At 52.6% G+C, this 13,481-nt stretch overlaps 1 protein-coding gene across 10 annotated transcripts in view; it reads left to right on the top strand.

Moving 5' to 3' along the window:
- The window catches only part of MSI2 (musashi RNA binding protein 2), a 393,915-nt gene that overhangs the window by 373,506 nt on the left and 6,928 nt on the right, over nt 1-13,481 (top strand). For 4 of the 10 annotated variants that reach the window (XR_015244052.1, XR_015244053.1, XM_086686881.1 and 1 more), the window contains 2 exons: nt 10,111-10,265; nt 12,788-12,860. The exons of 1 other annotated variant lie outside the window; for it this stretch is intronic. Coding sequence is in view for 7 of the 9 variants with exons in the window: in XM_086686881.1 (XP_086543007.1) it covers nt 10,111-10,265; nt 12,788-12,829 (197 nt within the window). In the remaining 2 variants the exon portion in view is untranslated. Of the gene's footprint in view, nt 1-10,056; nt 10,266-12,787; nt 12,861-13,481 lie in introns of all 10 variants that reach the window. 5 more of the 10 variants (XM_086686887.1, XM_086686878.1, XM_086686880.1 and 2 more) reach the window with 3 other exon arrangements.

Raw genomic sequence — 13,481 nt, 5'->3', positions numbered from 1 at the left:
TGGATCGATCAGATAAGGATGATAACTGTTTTTAAGAGGATCAGAGCATGGAATGGGATCTTGGTTCTGGTCTAGCTTCGATAGGCTAGGTGATTTTGGGGCAAAGGGTTTCAGACTAGAGGGTGATTAAGGACCTTTCAACTCTGTAGCTCTATATTGCTACAGTTTCTGAAGCTCCCGATCCCTTGTCATGGGGAGGTGACAGTGACAGTGCCTTAAGAGCTGAGAAGAGTGACTGGAGAGAAAGCCAGGGGCTTCCAGGTGATGAGAATGCATTTGAAAACAGCACTGCATTTTTTTATTTTTCATGCGTGAAGGCCTGAAGTGAGAGGGACAGAAATATTTCCAGAATTGTGTATCACTGAAAAAATCTGTTGTCACATTTCCATCCTTGGGCGTGGTTGGTTAAACTTTTAGGTCTTGGCTATCCGGATGGCATTTATTAATAAAGGTGAACCTGTTAACAGCTACAGTCGGTGAGCAAATCTAAGACTGGGGCACAGTGGCTCTTGAACTTTGCTGCATGTTAGAATCACCTGGAGAATTTTTGAAAGTCCTGGGGTCCAGGCCACACTGCAGACCCATTAAATCAGAAGCTACCACCGTCGACCCCAGGCCTCAGTGGCCGTTAAAACTCCCTTAGTCAAGTCCAATGTATAACCGTGGACTCAAGTACCAGCAGGTTCTTGCCAGATGTAGAGTCTCACACCATCTCTGTGACTTTATTATCAGCATCGATACCTCAGAAATGGATACAAAGAGCCACGCCAGGCAGCTCCCCCCACCTCCTCTAATGACCAGGAGAGCTGGTCTGGATCCTCAGCCTGCATGCAGCCTTAGAGCCCGGGGCCGTCCTGCCTGGCACTGGTCCTCCCAACAGGGCCAGGAAGTCCATCCCTCCAGGGCAGGCTGAAGGGGTCTTCATCCGCAGCAACACATTCTAGGACAGGCCAGTCCTGGCTGAGATTAAGAGTGTGTCCATATAGAACCAAGGGCCCGGAGCAGCCATAAACACGGCAGCAGCCGCCCTCCTTGACTGTCTGATGAATGGGGGCCTTTTGGTAAGGTCGGAGTTTGTTTGTTATTAAAGACCTAATTAGAAACATGAGAGGGAGCTGAATGGCTCCGTGCTTGGCTAATTAGTGACATGTATGCACCCGCTTTGAACTTCAAGGACACAGAGCTATTAGCGCTTACATCAAAAATGGATTAAACTCCTGTGCCTTTATAATCATTAAAGACAGGCTGCTCAAGTGGAAAGCCTTTTGTATAGGTCCTCAAGGGGCTGCCCTTTGGGCATCCTCTCCACCCTACCCCCTGGTTGTGGAGCCCCGGGCAGTAAATACTGATGGTCCTGGGGCAGTCCAGCTCCCCACAGGACTGCCCTCAGCAGAGCTCCGTGGTCTTCCCGGGACTGAGACGACCAGCCCTCTCGTGACCCATTCCGCAGCAATACTACCTGCCTGCTCTGTGCCCAGCCTGTTCTGCAGTGTGGCGCAGAGGACGGTGGTCTAGTCCTTGGGGAGAGAGGCAGTCCCCTACCTCATGCGGCGGGCACGGCCCAACCCCAGGCAGCCCCCAGTCTGATGGGGGAGACACTGCCACCAGGGAGCTTCCCATTTGGAAAGGGCAACAGAGCCCACACTCTTCAGGAGCTGGAGCTCCAGCCTGGGAGGTCTAGAGCCTTGTCCCTACAGCCCGTCTGAAGCAAAGAAAGATCCAAATAAACACAGGATGTCTTAGACTACAGGGAAGGGCAGCTGAGCAGCAGATTCTGTTTGAAGAGCTGCCGGGAGTTGCCTGGATGTCCGAGTTCGAGCTTGTGTTTAGTCCGGTCAGAGACGCTTCGGAGACACGTTCCCTCACTGCTCCAGCCCTCGGTTTCCTCATCTGTAGCCCAGGCTAACAGGACCGATCTTAGAAGTTGTTAGGAGCGTGAAAAACGATGGTGTTAAGCACCTACCAGTGTACCTGGCACACAGATGCTCAGTAAATATTAGCTCCCTTTCCAGCCTCACAGAAGCCACAGCTTCTAGAACTGTGTGCCTCGTGCCTCCAGACCCTATTGTGCCCACAATAGTATGAGGTTTTCCCCTGCCGCACCTTCCCCAACTGGACCAGGGTGTTATCAAATTCTTACCAAGCTTTCATCATGACTAAGGATGCTACAAGTGTAGTTCTGGCCTTGGATTTCTGGGGCCTCGCGCAGAGGGCGAACACTGAGCCTGCGGTGAATGGAATCACTTACAAGAGACAAGCTAGGACCCGACGCCTCTGGCTGAGGGCAGGCAGGCTGGGAATTAGTGAGTGAGCACACCCGGCCCAGCAGCACCGAGGGTGGCTGGGGTCATGTGGGGAGAAGCCAGACCGGTTTCTCTTTTGACAAGATAGAGCTGGATGCAGTCCCCAGCTCAAAACAAAAGCAAGGGACATTCTCAGGATTAAACTAGGAGATGCTTGGAGCAAGCCGACTGTTCGGGAGAGAGACAGATGCGACAGAGATGGAGAGGGAGTCCTTCCTGGCACCATACTCCCTGTCTTTGTTTCCTTTCAGTGCTCAGGTCAGGGACGGTTGGGTGGGAAGCAGGGGCCAGCCAAGTGGCTGTGGGGGCCGCGGCCTGTCTTCCCGGGGCCGCGTGCACAGCGGCTGGCAGGCTCGGTGCCGTGTTTCATGGGTGCCGGTGATTTCTGGACCATCTCCCCATCTTGCCTCTTGCAAGTTCTAACCCATGTGGGCCTGGAGTCTGAACCAGTTAATTTAAAGAAGAGGCAGCAGGATGTGAGTGTTAAAACCGCTTGCTTCAGCCAAACCATAAACGTCTGTCTCTCAGGTTGATTTCCCCTGTTTTCCGAGGTGCCTTAGAGGTTCAGGGCCAAGGCACTGTTGAATCAGCCATTTGCTGTGGAGAGAGATCACGAACCGCACCTTGCATTTGAGACCAGAGTCCTGATCTGGGACAGCTTGCTGAGGTCCCATCAGTGGGGAAGCCATTGCAGAGCAAGCCCCAGGCAAGCCCGAGACCCGTGGCGTGGCCTTTCCTTTCCTGACAGCCCTCTCCCCTTTCTTCCTTAGACACGTGCAAACAAGGTATATCCCTCAGAACCCTTAGGGTCTGGGAGAAACGGGAACCTGACAGTGACTCCATTTGCCCTCATGACAAAGCCTGGTTTCTTGGGCTACCAGGCTCAGGCCCACTCAAGGCTACTCCATGCCCAGAATTTACACCATGAGCAGATGGCAATAAACCACTAACCCCTCTCCTCCCCTCCCCCACCTTCCCAACCAACCCTGGCCTGGTCCTTTGTGAGGAGGAGACACATCCATAGACCCAAATCAGGGCTGGTAATAAGAGCATCAAGATAGAGAGTGAATGAGCTATTCTCTGTTGAGATTGTATCTCAACATAAAGTACATAGTTTTAGCCACAAAGCTCTCAGATGGGTTCATTCTGGGTGTTTGGGTGATCTGATTAGTAGAATCAGTCTCCAGGTTCACGACTAGCACATGATGTGAGGGCTTCAGAGCCAGCCAGGAGTGAAGTTATCTCTTCAAGAGGGGTGTGCTTTAACCTGAAGCCTAGACCATTCTACGTAATGTATCGGTCCCAAGTCCTCGGTTCTCCCGTCCTTCTGTTCCCTCCTCGAGCTATGCCAGCGTTAACCGGCAGACCTCAGCATCCACCTGGTCTGAAGCAGGTTCGCTTTTGAGAGATCAAGCAGAAACAGCAATCTTCTAAGCCTGTGGCACTGCTGTAACCGACATTTGGAGTATTTGTGACACTGACTTTCCTGTCAGCCCCAGTGGATGAGCAGCCACTCTCCATGGGTCCTGTGTGGCATTTAAGATGATCCAGGCATCTCTGGATATGTCCAGACTTGTTGCTATCAGGCTGAGTTAGTACCTCCCGGTAATATATTTGTTTGTATATTGAGCCAGGGAAAAGGAAACATCATCACGTTACTCTCTTAATCCTCCCCTAGTTTTAAAGTGTTTTTTCTCCTTCCCTTCTGAAATAGCTTGAATTTTAGCAGAGCATAAACACACACACACACACACACACACACACACACACACATATAGTATATTAAATTGATTGTCCCTGCATCTGGGTCCCTGAACTGATTTGATTCTAATTTACTGTGTCATACAGTTTTCCCGGGTTGGATGTAATTGCTGGTCCCCTCTATCTATCTCTCCCACCTTCAGGCTAAGCTCAAGAAGGCAAGTCTAAGCCAGGATCCCTGGGACATAGTGGCCCGGCAGACTGCTGGACTGTAATCCCCCCTTGCTCTGCTGGAGACATGCCGTAATAACTCACAGCTGAGTATTTCTCCTTCCGTTAGCAGGAACAGGATTATCTTTTCATGCGGACCTTCCCCGTTTGACCATCGGCATTAATTTATAGCAGGCACTACTTCTGCGGGGTGCAGAGACTTCGAAGTGGGGTCCTCAACTCTGTTCCCAGGAAGGCCTTGGCTGCCCAGCTGCCATTCTTCAGAGCCCACGAGCAAGGAGTGGCTGGCTGTTAAGAGGGACCCATGAAGGTCTCCACTGTTGACAGCCAGTTGGTACTATGGACCCGGCATCACCGAGCACCCAGTGTTGTAGGGGAAGAGAGGCAGGTGTCTCTTCTTCTGGAGAACATAGGGCCCCGTGAGAACCCTGAGGGCACCCCCACCTGTTCACATACCCCGCCTTAAGGAGTCCCTCGCTAATGTGGGAGACAGTCCCTGCTGCTATGGAGTTTTTAATGAAGGCAGATAGAAGCACGACACGGACGAGGTGAAGGGAGAGGGGAGAGCTGGAGGGGCAACGACCTCGACCTCTTCTCCGGCATCCGTCTGGCAACGCAGCCCCTCCACTCATCCCTTTTTCAGTTTCTTTACATTCTTTAAAACAAGCAAAACCCCTAAAACTCCGTGTGATGAATGAACACAGCCCTGCCCTCAAAGAATATCACAGGGGCTTCTGTCCCCAGCCCTCCATTCTGTCAGGAGCTGGGGGTTGGGAACGAGAGCCATGAAACTCCCTTCTCCTTGGCCCTGAAATGCATAGTGTCATGAGTTCTGTTTCGGCAGCATGCCGCCTTCTGAACTGGACTAGGCGAGGACGGGCCCACCATTGCATTCGTCTGGCCCTAAGCAGCAGGTGCTCTGGAAATGTGCCAGGGGCCACCAGGGCCTCCCCCCTGAGATGAAACCTGGCAGCAGCAGATAATTTGCAAGGCAGATGATTGAAAATGTCTTGAGGGCTGGCCCTGCCCTTGGGCAAAATGTGAGACCCACTAAACCAGAACGTAGGTCTAACGTGGGGACTTGGAGGGGGCCCTGGCTTATCCCGGATATGCGGGCTGAGCTCATCTAGAAAAGATTTTGTCAACAGTTCCTTCCTCTGGATCAGTAATAATCCAATTTTCAGGCCTTGGAGCCAGACAGAGATGCCCTCCCAGGGGCTCCCCCCTCATAGTTCTGGGCTCTTGCTTTCTGCCTCCGGTCCAGTGGCATCGCTTAGAAATCATGCGGATGGCTGGACTTCCATACTTTTCCTAGACCTACAAGGAGGCTGCTCTGATTCTCACTCCTACGACTTCCCCACCCCCAGTGACTAATTGCACTCTCAACCCAACCCCTTCGGACCACAGTTGGCCAGAGCCACATGCAGACTGTGTGCCCGCTGGAAGGCAGGCATGTCCCTGGGCTTGCTTTAAAAGCCTGAGGTACCCATGAGCTTTGCATCCAGCCCCTACAGGTGAGGATCTAAGCCTGCAGGATGGACCTTTGCTAAGGTCTCTGGAATAAGAATCCCTGGGGTTTCCTGGGTCAGCCATCAAGGTGTTTTATTCCCTTGATAGGCAGGAAGTTCCTCCTTTTATCCAAGTCCAACTTTAAGCTTTAAGTCAAATGTGTTACCTCTTGCTGGCCTCAGTGAGATTCCACATCCTTGCTTTTCCTCCCACCCCCACCCCCCACCCCCACCCCCCCGCCGACCCTTGTCTCAGAGTCCTTTCATCAGGTCCAATGTAGATGAACTGGACCCTGTTGTAAATCACTTCCTGATTTGTATGGCCAGTGAATTGTATTTTCCTATATCAGATTTTCCTAAATCTGCCTATGGTACCTGCCTCATTGGGCTCTGCATACACAACCATTTTAAAAATAGTTTGTTTTCAACTTGACCAATTGCAAACCATTTTCTTTCTCATCGCAGCCCACTGAGAGGCAGACTAAGGCAGACGGCACTCCCACGGTACAGATGGGGACTCAGGCCCGTGAGGTGTTTACCCCAAGGCATACAGCCCTAAGGTCAGGGCCAGGGTCACACTCAGGTCTTCTGACTCCAAGTCCAGTGCTCCTTTACACCACAGCTGCCTCCCTGAGCATACGGGCTGCCTGGACCCGGAAAGCCCAGAGGATGCTGGGACTGGGGGTGAAGGGTGAGGGGTGAGGAAGAACCTGTCTGGGATTAAACTGCTGCTGTGGATTCTGCCCAGAGCAGCTGATGGAGAAGTAGCCCTGCTCCCCACAGTGAGCCCCCAAACTGCCAGCCCGGTGCAGGGCTCGCCCCATGCTACTTAATACTTATAGCTCCTGCTGCAAAAATGCCTAGGTGTTTGCAAGACAGTGTCCTCTCCTGGGATAGGAGGCATAATGTCCCAAGTCATAAAACTTAGCAGTGTCTATTCAGCAGCACATACCGAGACCCCTCCCTCCCGACACACACACGGACACACACGCCCCTGTAGCTGAGCAGTAGATGGGGTACCCTTGCCCATTGAGAGCGATGTCCCATCCCCTCTTCCTGACCCAGCCTGGCTTGTGGGACTGTTTCTGGCCTCTCAAAATGAGGCTGAGCATCTGAGCAAAGGCACGCTCCACCAAGATACTTCATTGAGCGTTGCCTGAAGGCTGATTGCCATAGGATGCACCCTCGGGTCAGGGACTCGGCGTCTTGCTTTCTCCGCCTGCCTCTCCTCTCAGGTCACAGCTCAGAGGGAGAGACGTCCTCACGTGACTCCCCTTCCTATGTAGCCAGCCAGTGATCAGTATGAACGTCCCAAAAGAAGAACCCTATTTTGTCCCTAATGCCTTCCCAGGTGCAGCTGCTGGCAGGTCTGAGTGCAGAGTGGCACTCCCCACTCCCTCCTGAGCAGGCAGTGCCGTTTGCTTGCTAGGAGCCTGCCCAGAGATGCACGGGTGTCCGGATGGCTTGTTTGGGGACTTCAGCCTGCTCTCTGGAGCCCGGCTCTTCTGCCTACAGAGAGATAAGGAGAGATTGTTGGCGGCACAGCACAGAGGTGTGGCTCCTCCACCCCCACCCCCACCCCCACCCCTAGCCCAGAAGCCTAGAGACCGGGAACCGGCCCAGAACTGGGTGCTTACCGCCTGCCAGCTGCGCCCTCTGGCGGGGACCCACAGACCGATCTCTCACCCCTGGCTGGGAGGAGAGCCGCAAGGTGACTTTGAGCAGGGATCGGACGCTATGAGGATATGGGAGTTGAGGTTTAGAGCTGCATTCTAATAGGGTGCCTTCTTCACAGTGTCATTCGCTGGCAGGTGACTGAGCAGGGAGGGGTGTTGTTGGCTAAGAGGAGCTGCGTATTGTGAAATCCCTTCAGGCCGGCTGGTGAGCTGTTGTCCCCCTGGGCACACAGGACTGGGAGAGGTAGCGGGATGGGCGGTTACCACTAGCCCTCTCGTCTTCTAAGCGCACGGAGGAGGCTGTTCCTGGACAGCATCCTTCCATGGGCATGCTACTTCCTGTCTCCGAGGCTGCTCCTGCTGGTTGGATTAGTCTCTGGGTGGCTCTCCCTGATGGAGAGGTACGAGACCAAAACCCCCCTTCTCCTCAGCCCCTAGGTAGGTGGTCCTGCCCACAGTCTTCCTACATCTGCCTCTGGCCAGAGAAGTAAGAAGCCAAAAAATCTTTCCATCTTTCACTGCGGGCCCCCTCCCCTAGCCTCTCTTTACCCCGAGACAGAATTAGCTTGTTATTTTACATAGCAAGGGTCAGCTGCCTGGGTAAACCAGGAGTCCACTGTCTGAGCTCTCCATTTTCCTTAGCCCAGAGGAAAAAAAAAGTGTTAGACCAAGATAATACCGCCTTTAAATATCTGGGCTTGATATTTGCCTCCATGGGTGAGAAAGGCCAAATGTTATCTGCAAGTTTAAACTTATGTATTCAAAATTCCTGTCCCCTTTGTCTGTGGGTGCGTTCTCAAATCAGCCATTCGCTTACTCTAAGCCTCCGTGATTTTTTTCTCTTCAACCTGTTTTCTCCATTGGCCGGTTTACCCATTTCTCTGCCCCAGCTTCCAAGGGGCCTCAGGGCACCTGGAGGTATCAGTTTCCCTTTTCTCCGCTCAGTCGGGAGCCAGACGCGGCTGTTGCATCTCCTTTGTATCTTCGTGCCCCATCTCGGTCTCCAGCCAGCCTGGCTTGGGCGTGTGGTCAGTCTCTTCCCATCTCTGGGGCAAGGCTGCGGCCCAGGTGGGGCTGCAGAGGTTGAAGGCAGCTGGTCATGGGGCAGAGAGGGAAATGCCAGGGGAAGCAAGGGGAGAAGATCATAGTGAGAAGCAGCCCCTTGGAGCCAAAGTCGTGGAAATGTGTCCAGTCCAGATCGTCTGGTTCTTCCACCTCGGTGAGCTGTAGCCCAGAACTGGCTGGCCCCCAGACTCACCTTCAGTTTTCAAAATCAATGAGAACTTATTCTTGACGATTTGAAAAAAAAAGGTTTTTCCCCCCGTTTTGGAAAGAAAAAGTTTCAGCTACTAAGGGGAAATGAAAAAATGAGACAAAATTAACCTGGTTGACAGGCCCTCACTGAAGGAATAATGGAATTGGGGGAGGGGGGCGGGGCTGAAGATGGGGGCCCAGTAGTGTCTCCTCCCGCGGCCCCTCCTCACCACCACGGTCAGGATCTATGGCTGTGAAGTCTCTCCGTAGCACAGGTGCATTCCTAGCTCTTGGTCTCAGTCTGAGTTTATATGAGGATAACAAACAAAGAGGCATTTCGGTCCGATGTGCTCTAGCTGTGAATTGGTTCAGTCAGTATGCTCTGCATTCATACTTCTTTGTCTTTTTTTTTTTTTTAAACAAAAGGAAAAAAAAGTTAAAACCCCCCCTTTCCTTCTACTGCAGGAGGTGAGTGTGTGGGTGTCCTGTAGAACCATTGGCATTCACCCAGCTTCGGCCCCAGCCTCCAGATTTCGCCACCCCCACCCCACCCCCTCCCTCCATCCCCTGCTCTCCACCCCCGAAGGGGACCCCTGCCACCATCATTACGGTTATGTCAAGATGCCCAAATTTTCCATGACATACCCCATCCTCCGACCACGTTCAGTATTGACGACTTTCATACCGGGCTATGAATGGGGGGTGGGGGGGAGGAGGTAGCCAGTGGGGAGGGGGGAAGTGGTGGGGGGGGCTGGAGAATGGAGATCTTCTTTTGTCTTTAAAAAAAAAAAAATACAAATTTGTCATTTAATGGATCCAAAAACAAACAAATAAGAAAAAGTAAAACAAACAAACAAAAATTTTAAATCCCTTCCCCAACGATTTTTTTTTTTCCTGGACACAAATTGCTTTGTTTCCTGTCACGTTTTAATATCAATATTAACACAATGTGTAGTCTAAAACTAGTTCCTTTGTAGTTTGCATGGGATGTGAATGCTGTCTCAACGTGCCCAGATCTAGACAAGACTGCATGAGCACCAATTCAGATGTGAAAAAAAAAAAAATCTCTCTCTCTCTTTTCCTCTCTCTCTTCCATATATATCTCTATTTCTATTGTGATAATTTGGTGGGCAGTGAAGCACCTCGGGTTGGTTGCCGTAGTGTGTTGAATGATTGTTTTTTTATTCTCTCTATTTTTGGAGCTCCGAGCTTCTTAGTAGTAGCCTGGGCTGAGTATTCTTGAGTCCCTGCTAATGTTTTCGCATGGCCTTGGTTGAGTGTTAGAAGTTGGGCCTCAGCTGTTTTTCTCGAGTGTTTGGCTTGTAATGACCGGTGCATGCCTGGCTTCTGGCCTCATACCCAGCTCTATTCTCTGCACACCAGTCCTGAATAGCTACAGTGCTCAACCGAATTTTGGCGCGCCCGCTTCCCCGGCAGGCTCCAACCCCGCGCGGCCCGGAGGCTTCCCGGGGGCCAACAGCCCAGGACCTGTCGCCGATCTGTACGGCCCTGCCAGCCAGGACTCCGGAGTGGGGAATTACATAAGCGCGGCCAGCCCACAGCCGGGCTCGGGCTTCGGCCACGGCATAGCTGTAAGTACCCGCCTCCCCTGCCCTCCTGCCTCCTCCTTCCCACCTGTCTCCCATGGGAGAGTGTACCAGAAGAGCCCAGGGTTGGGGGCTGAGGAGAGGGCAGCGGGTCCCCGTCCACACTGCACCAGCCACCTAGGGCTGAAGCTCCTCCGTTTAGCTTTTTCCTGAGCAGCCGGCATGCGGCCATGCGATGATGGCACGGAAGGAGCACACGGGCAAGGTCAGGTTCAGATCCCCACTCCGTCACCTCCAGTCCATATACAAACTTCACGTCCCTGGCTACAAAATGACAATAAGTATGCCTCCCTCAAAAGATTGTGTGAGAATTCATGGAAATAGGATGTGTCACCTGCTAGCACATAACAGGTCCTCGGTATCAGCCCCCTGCTTGATCCCTGCCTTCTGGAGACTGCCATGAAGGCCGTGGGACTTCAGAGCTTGGGGACCACCCCCCGCCCCACCTCAGGACAGCAGCCTTGGTGGGCAGAGTCCCCCGGGCCTGAGGTCCAGAGGCAGCGCTTGGCCCTGGGACACAGTGTGGGGTTCAGGCTCCCTCCCAGGTGGTCTCCTTGGCTAATGTTTCTTACAGTTTCCAGGTTCCAAGTAAGTTCCCAATTGCGTTCCTTAGCTGCAGCCCCGCAAAGGCCAAATGCATTTGATATTTGTAATGCTCTGTGGTTCTATAATCTAACTAATCCAGGCAATGGAAATTTGCTTAACAGATTTGCATGCTGTTTTCAGATTTGTATTGTTCTTCCCCCTCCTGGTGTGTGTGAGCATGAATGTGCCTGAGCCCACTCGCTCGCTGTCCCTTCCATTGGGGAAACAGAAATTCGGCCACCCTCCGTCCTAGCCAACTTCAGCATTTTGGAGGCATTTTGGTTTGGGGCTAAGATGGGAGTGTCTGCTGTGCCAGGTCCTGTCCCTGTCAGGAAAACCCAGCCTCAGGGCTGAGCTGGAGAGAACACAGCAAGTGCAGACAGTCTGGGGCACCAGGTCACCACCGTTCCCTGCATCCCACCACGGCACTGGAAACCACACACACCTACACACACGGGCACACGCCCGGGTGCGCACACACACTCTTAGCACATGCATACACACACACTTCGTCTCACAAGCTGTCTTACACATGCACACACACTCTCACACATACACACTCCCTCTCCCTCTCTCTCCCATGCACACACACACACACTCTCCCCCCTCTCTCTTTCTCTCTCACACACATACTCGCCCTCTTTCTGTCTCTCTCTCTTTCTCTCTCTCTCATGCATACTCTCTCTTTCTCGCTGTCTTTTACACGTACTCTCTCTCTCTCTCTCACACACACACACACACACACACACACACTCACCCTCTCTCTCTTCCTCTCTCTCACAGAAACTCTCTCTCATAGAAACTCTCTCTTCCTCTCTCTCTCTTACACATACCCTCACACATACTCTGTCACATTCTCTCTCTCACACACACACATGCCCTTTCTCTCTCTCTTCCTTCCATACATACTGTCTCACATACACACACACACACACACACACACACTTGCTCTCTCTCACATTCTCTCTCTCTCTCTCTCTGTCTCTCTCACATACACACACACACACACACACTCACCCTCTCTCTCTTCCTCTCTCTCACAGAAACTCTCTCTTCCTCTGTCTCATAGAAACTCTCTCTTCCTCTCTCTTACACATACCCTCACACATACTCTGTCACATTCTCTCTCTCACACACACACATGCCCTTTCTCTCTCTCTTCCTTTCATACATACTGTCTCACATACACACACACACACATACACACACACACACACACACACACTCCCTTTGCCACCACCCCTGGCCCATGCAGTTTGGGTCCTTGTCCCTTTCTTCCCAAGCCAGTATCACATAAGCCAGCGGCCCCAAGGGTCAGCCCCCCCGGATGAGCCAAGGCACCAACTCGAGAGTATGATTATTCGGGGTAGAGCCGCATCAATTCGGGAGACCGCCTGTCACCATGTGTAGAGCACAACTCATTTCCGTTTTCAGCTCACAGAAACACAGACCCTATTTGTTCTGGAAAACCTGGGTCTTTTGACCTGTGTCCTGTTGATGCTTCTCGGAAATAACCACGTGTGGCATCACGTTGTGTCTGCGCAGGGCTTGCTCTCTCCCCAGCTGGAGCTGTTGGGACCGCGGGGCAGAGACACTGTTATCTTTGCCCTCCGGGGTTCAGGGCAGCAGCGCCCGTCATTTCGGGCACAGACTTCCCTTCCCCATCACCCACGCAGCCCCCGTGAATCTGGCTCTCGATTTCCCCCCTGGGGTGAGCACACAGGCTGGAGGTGGGGAGTGGGGGCCAGAGGGCTTGGAGCGGGGAAGGATGGCCTCCCGGCCCCTGGTGGCGCGGTGTCTCAGAATTACATATTCATGCTGGCAACCACAGTCTAGTCCTAGAAATAATTTCCTTTCCCCGAATATGACAATCTGTTCCCGTGTATAGCGTGCTGATGACCTTAACAATTGTGCAATTTTAGGGACCTTTGATTGCAACGGCCTTTACAAATGGATACCATTGAGCAGGTGCTTCTGTTGCCATCCCACTCTGAGGTATTACCTTCCCTGCCATGTGTCTCCGCCCCGCCGGGCGTGGCGTACGTGTACGCGCACGGGCGTGCAAGTACGCGCGCGCCTGGTCTCATCGCGCCCGCACCTCTCTCTCTTCCCCGACCCCTTTTCAGGGGGGTGGGGGCAAAATCTCCAGTCTTTTACTCTCTCATCCCTTTCTCCAGCTTTAATCGTGGCCCCCACCTTTTTTTTTTTTTTTCCTTCTTGATTTGGTTCGAAATTTCGGTTCCTTTTCTTTATCTTCCCCACCCCTCATCTTTCTCCGTCTTGAAATACGATCAAGAGTGTAGGAAACTGGAAGGTGATCTGGGGCTGTGCCTATCCCAAGGGGACAGAGGCAGGAGAACCCTGGGCTTCGGCCAGGCCCCCGGCGGGGCCAGGGGGCCAGGGGGCCAGGGTCCCACCCCTCCAGGGTCCTGCGAGATGGCCTTTTAGGTCCCTGGGCCCTTTCGGTCTCCCGGAGCTCGCTGGCTTCAGCCGATGGGGTTCCTGCAGTCAAAACAGCCAGACTCCATCTTTTAGTGAAAAGAAAACATTTTTGCCAGTAACTACTGAGTAATTATCCAGATTACCGCACGAAAAGCAAATTAAATTAACGACATC

Source organism: Puma concolor, chromosome E1 (genome assembly GCF_028749965.1).
Source record: "Puma concolor isolate L17-30 chromosome E1, mPumCon1.1.hap2, whole genome shotgun sequence".
Lineage (NCBI taxonomy): Eukaryota > Metazoa > Chordata > Mammalia > Carnivora > Felidae > Puma > Puma concolor.
This window is presented reverse-complemented; position numbering and strand designations above follow the sequence as displayed.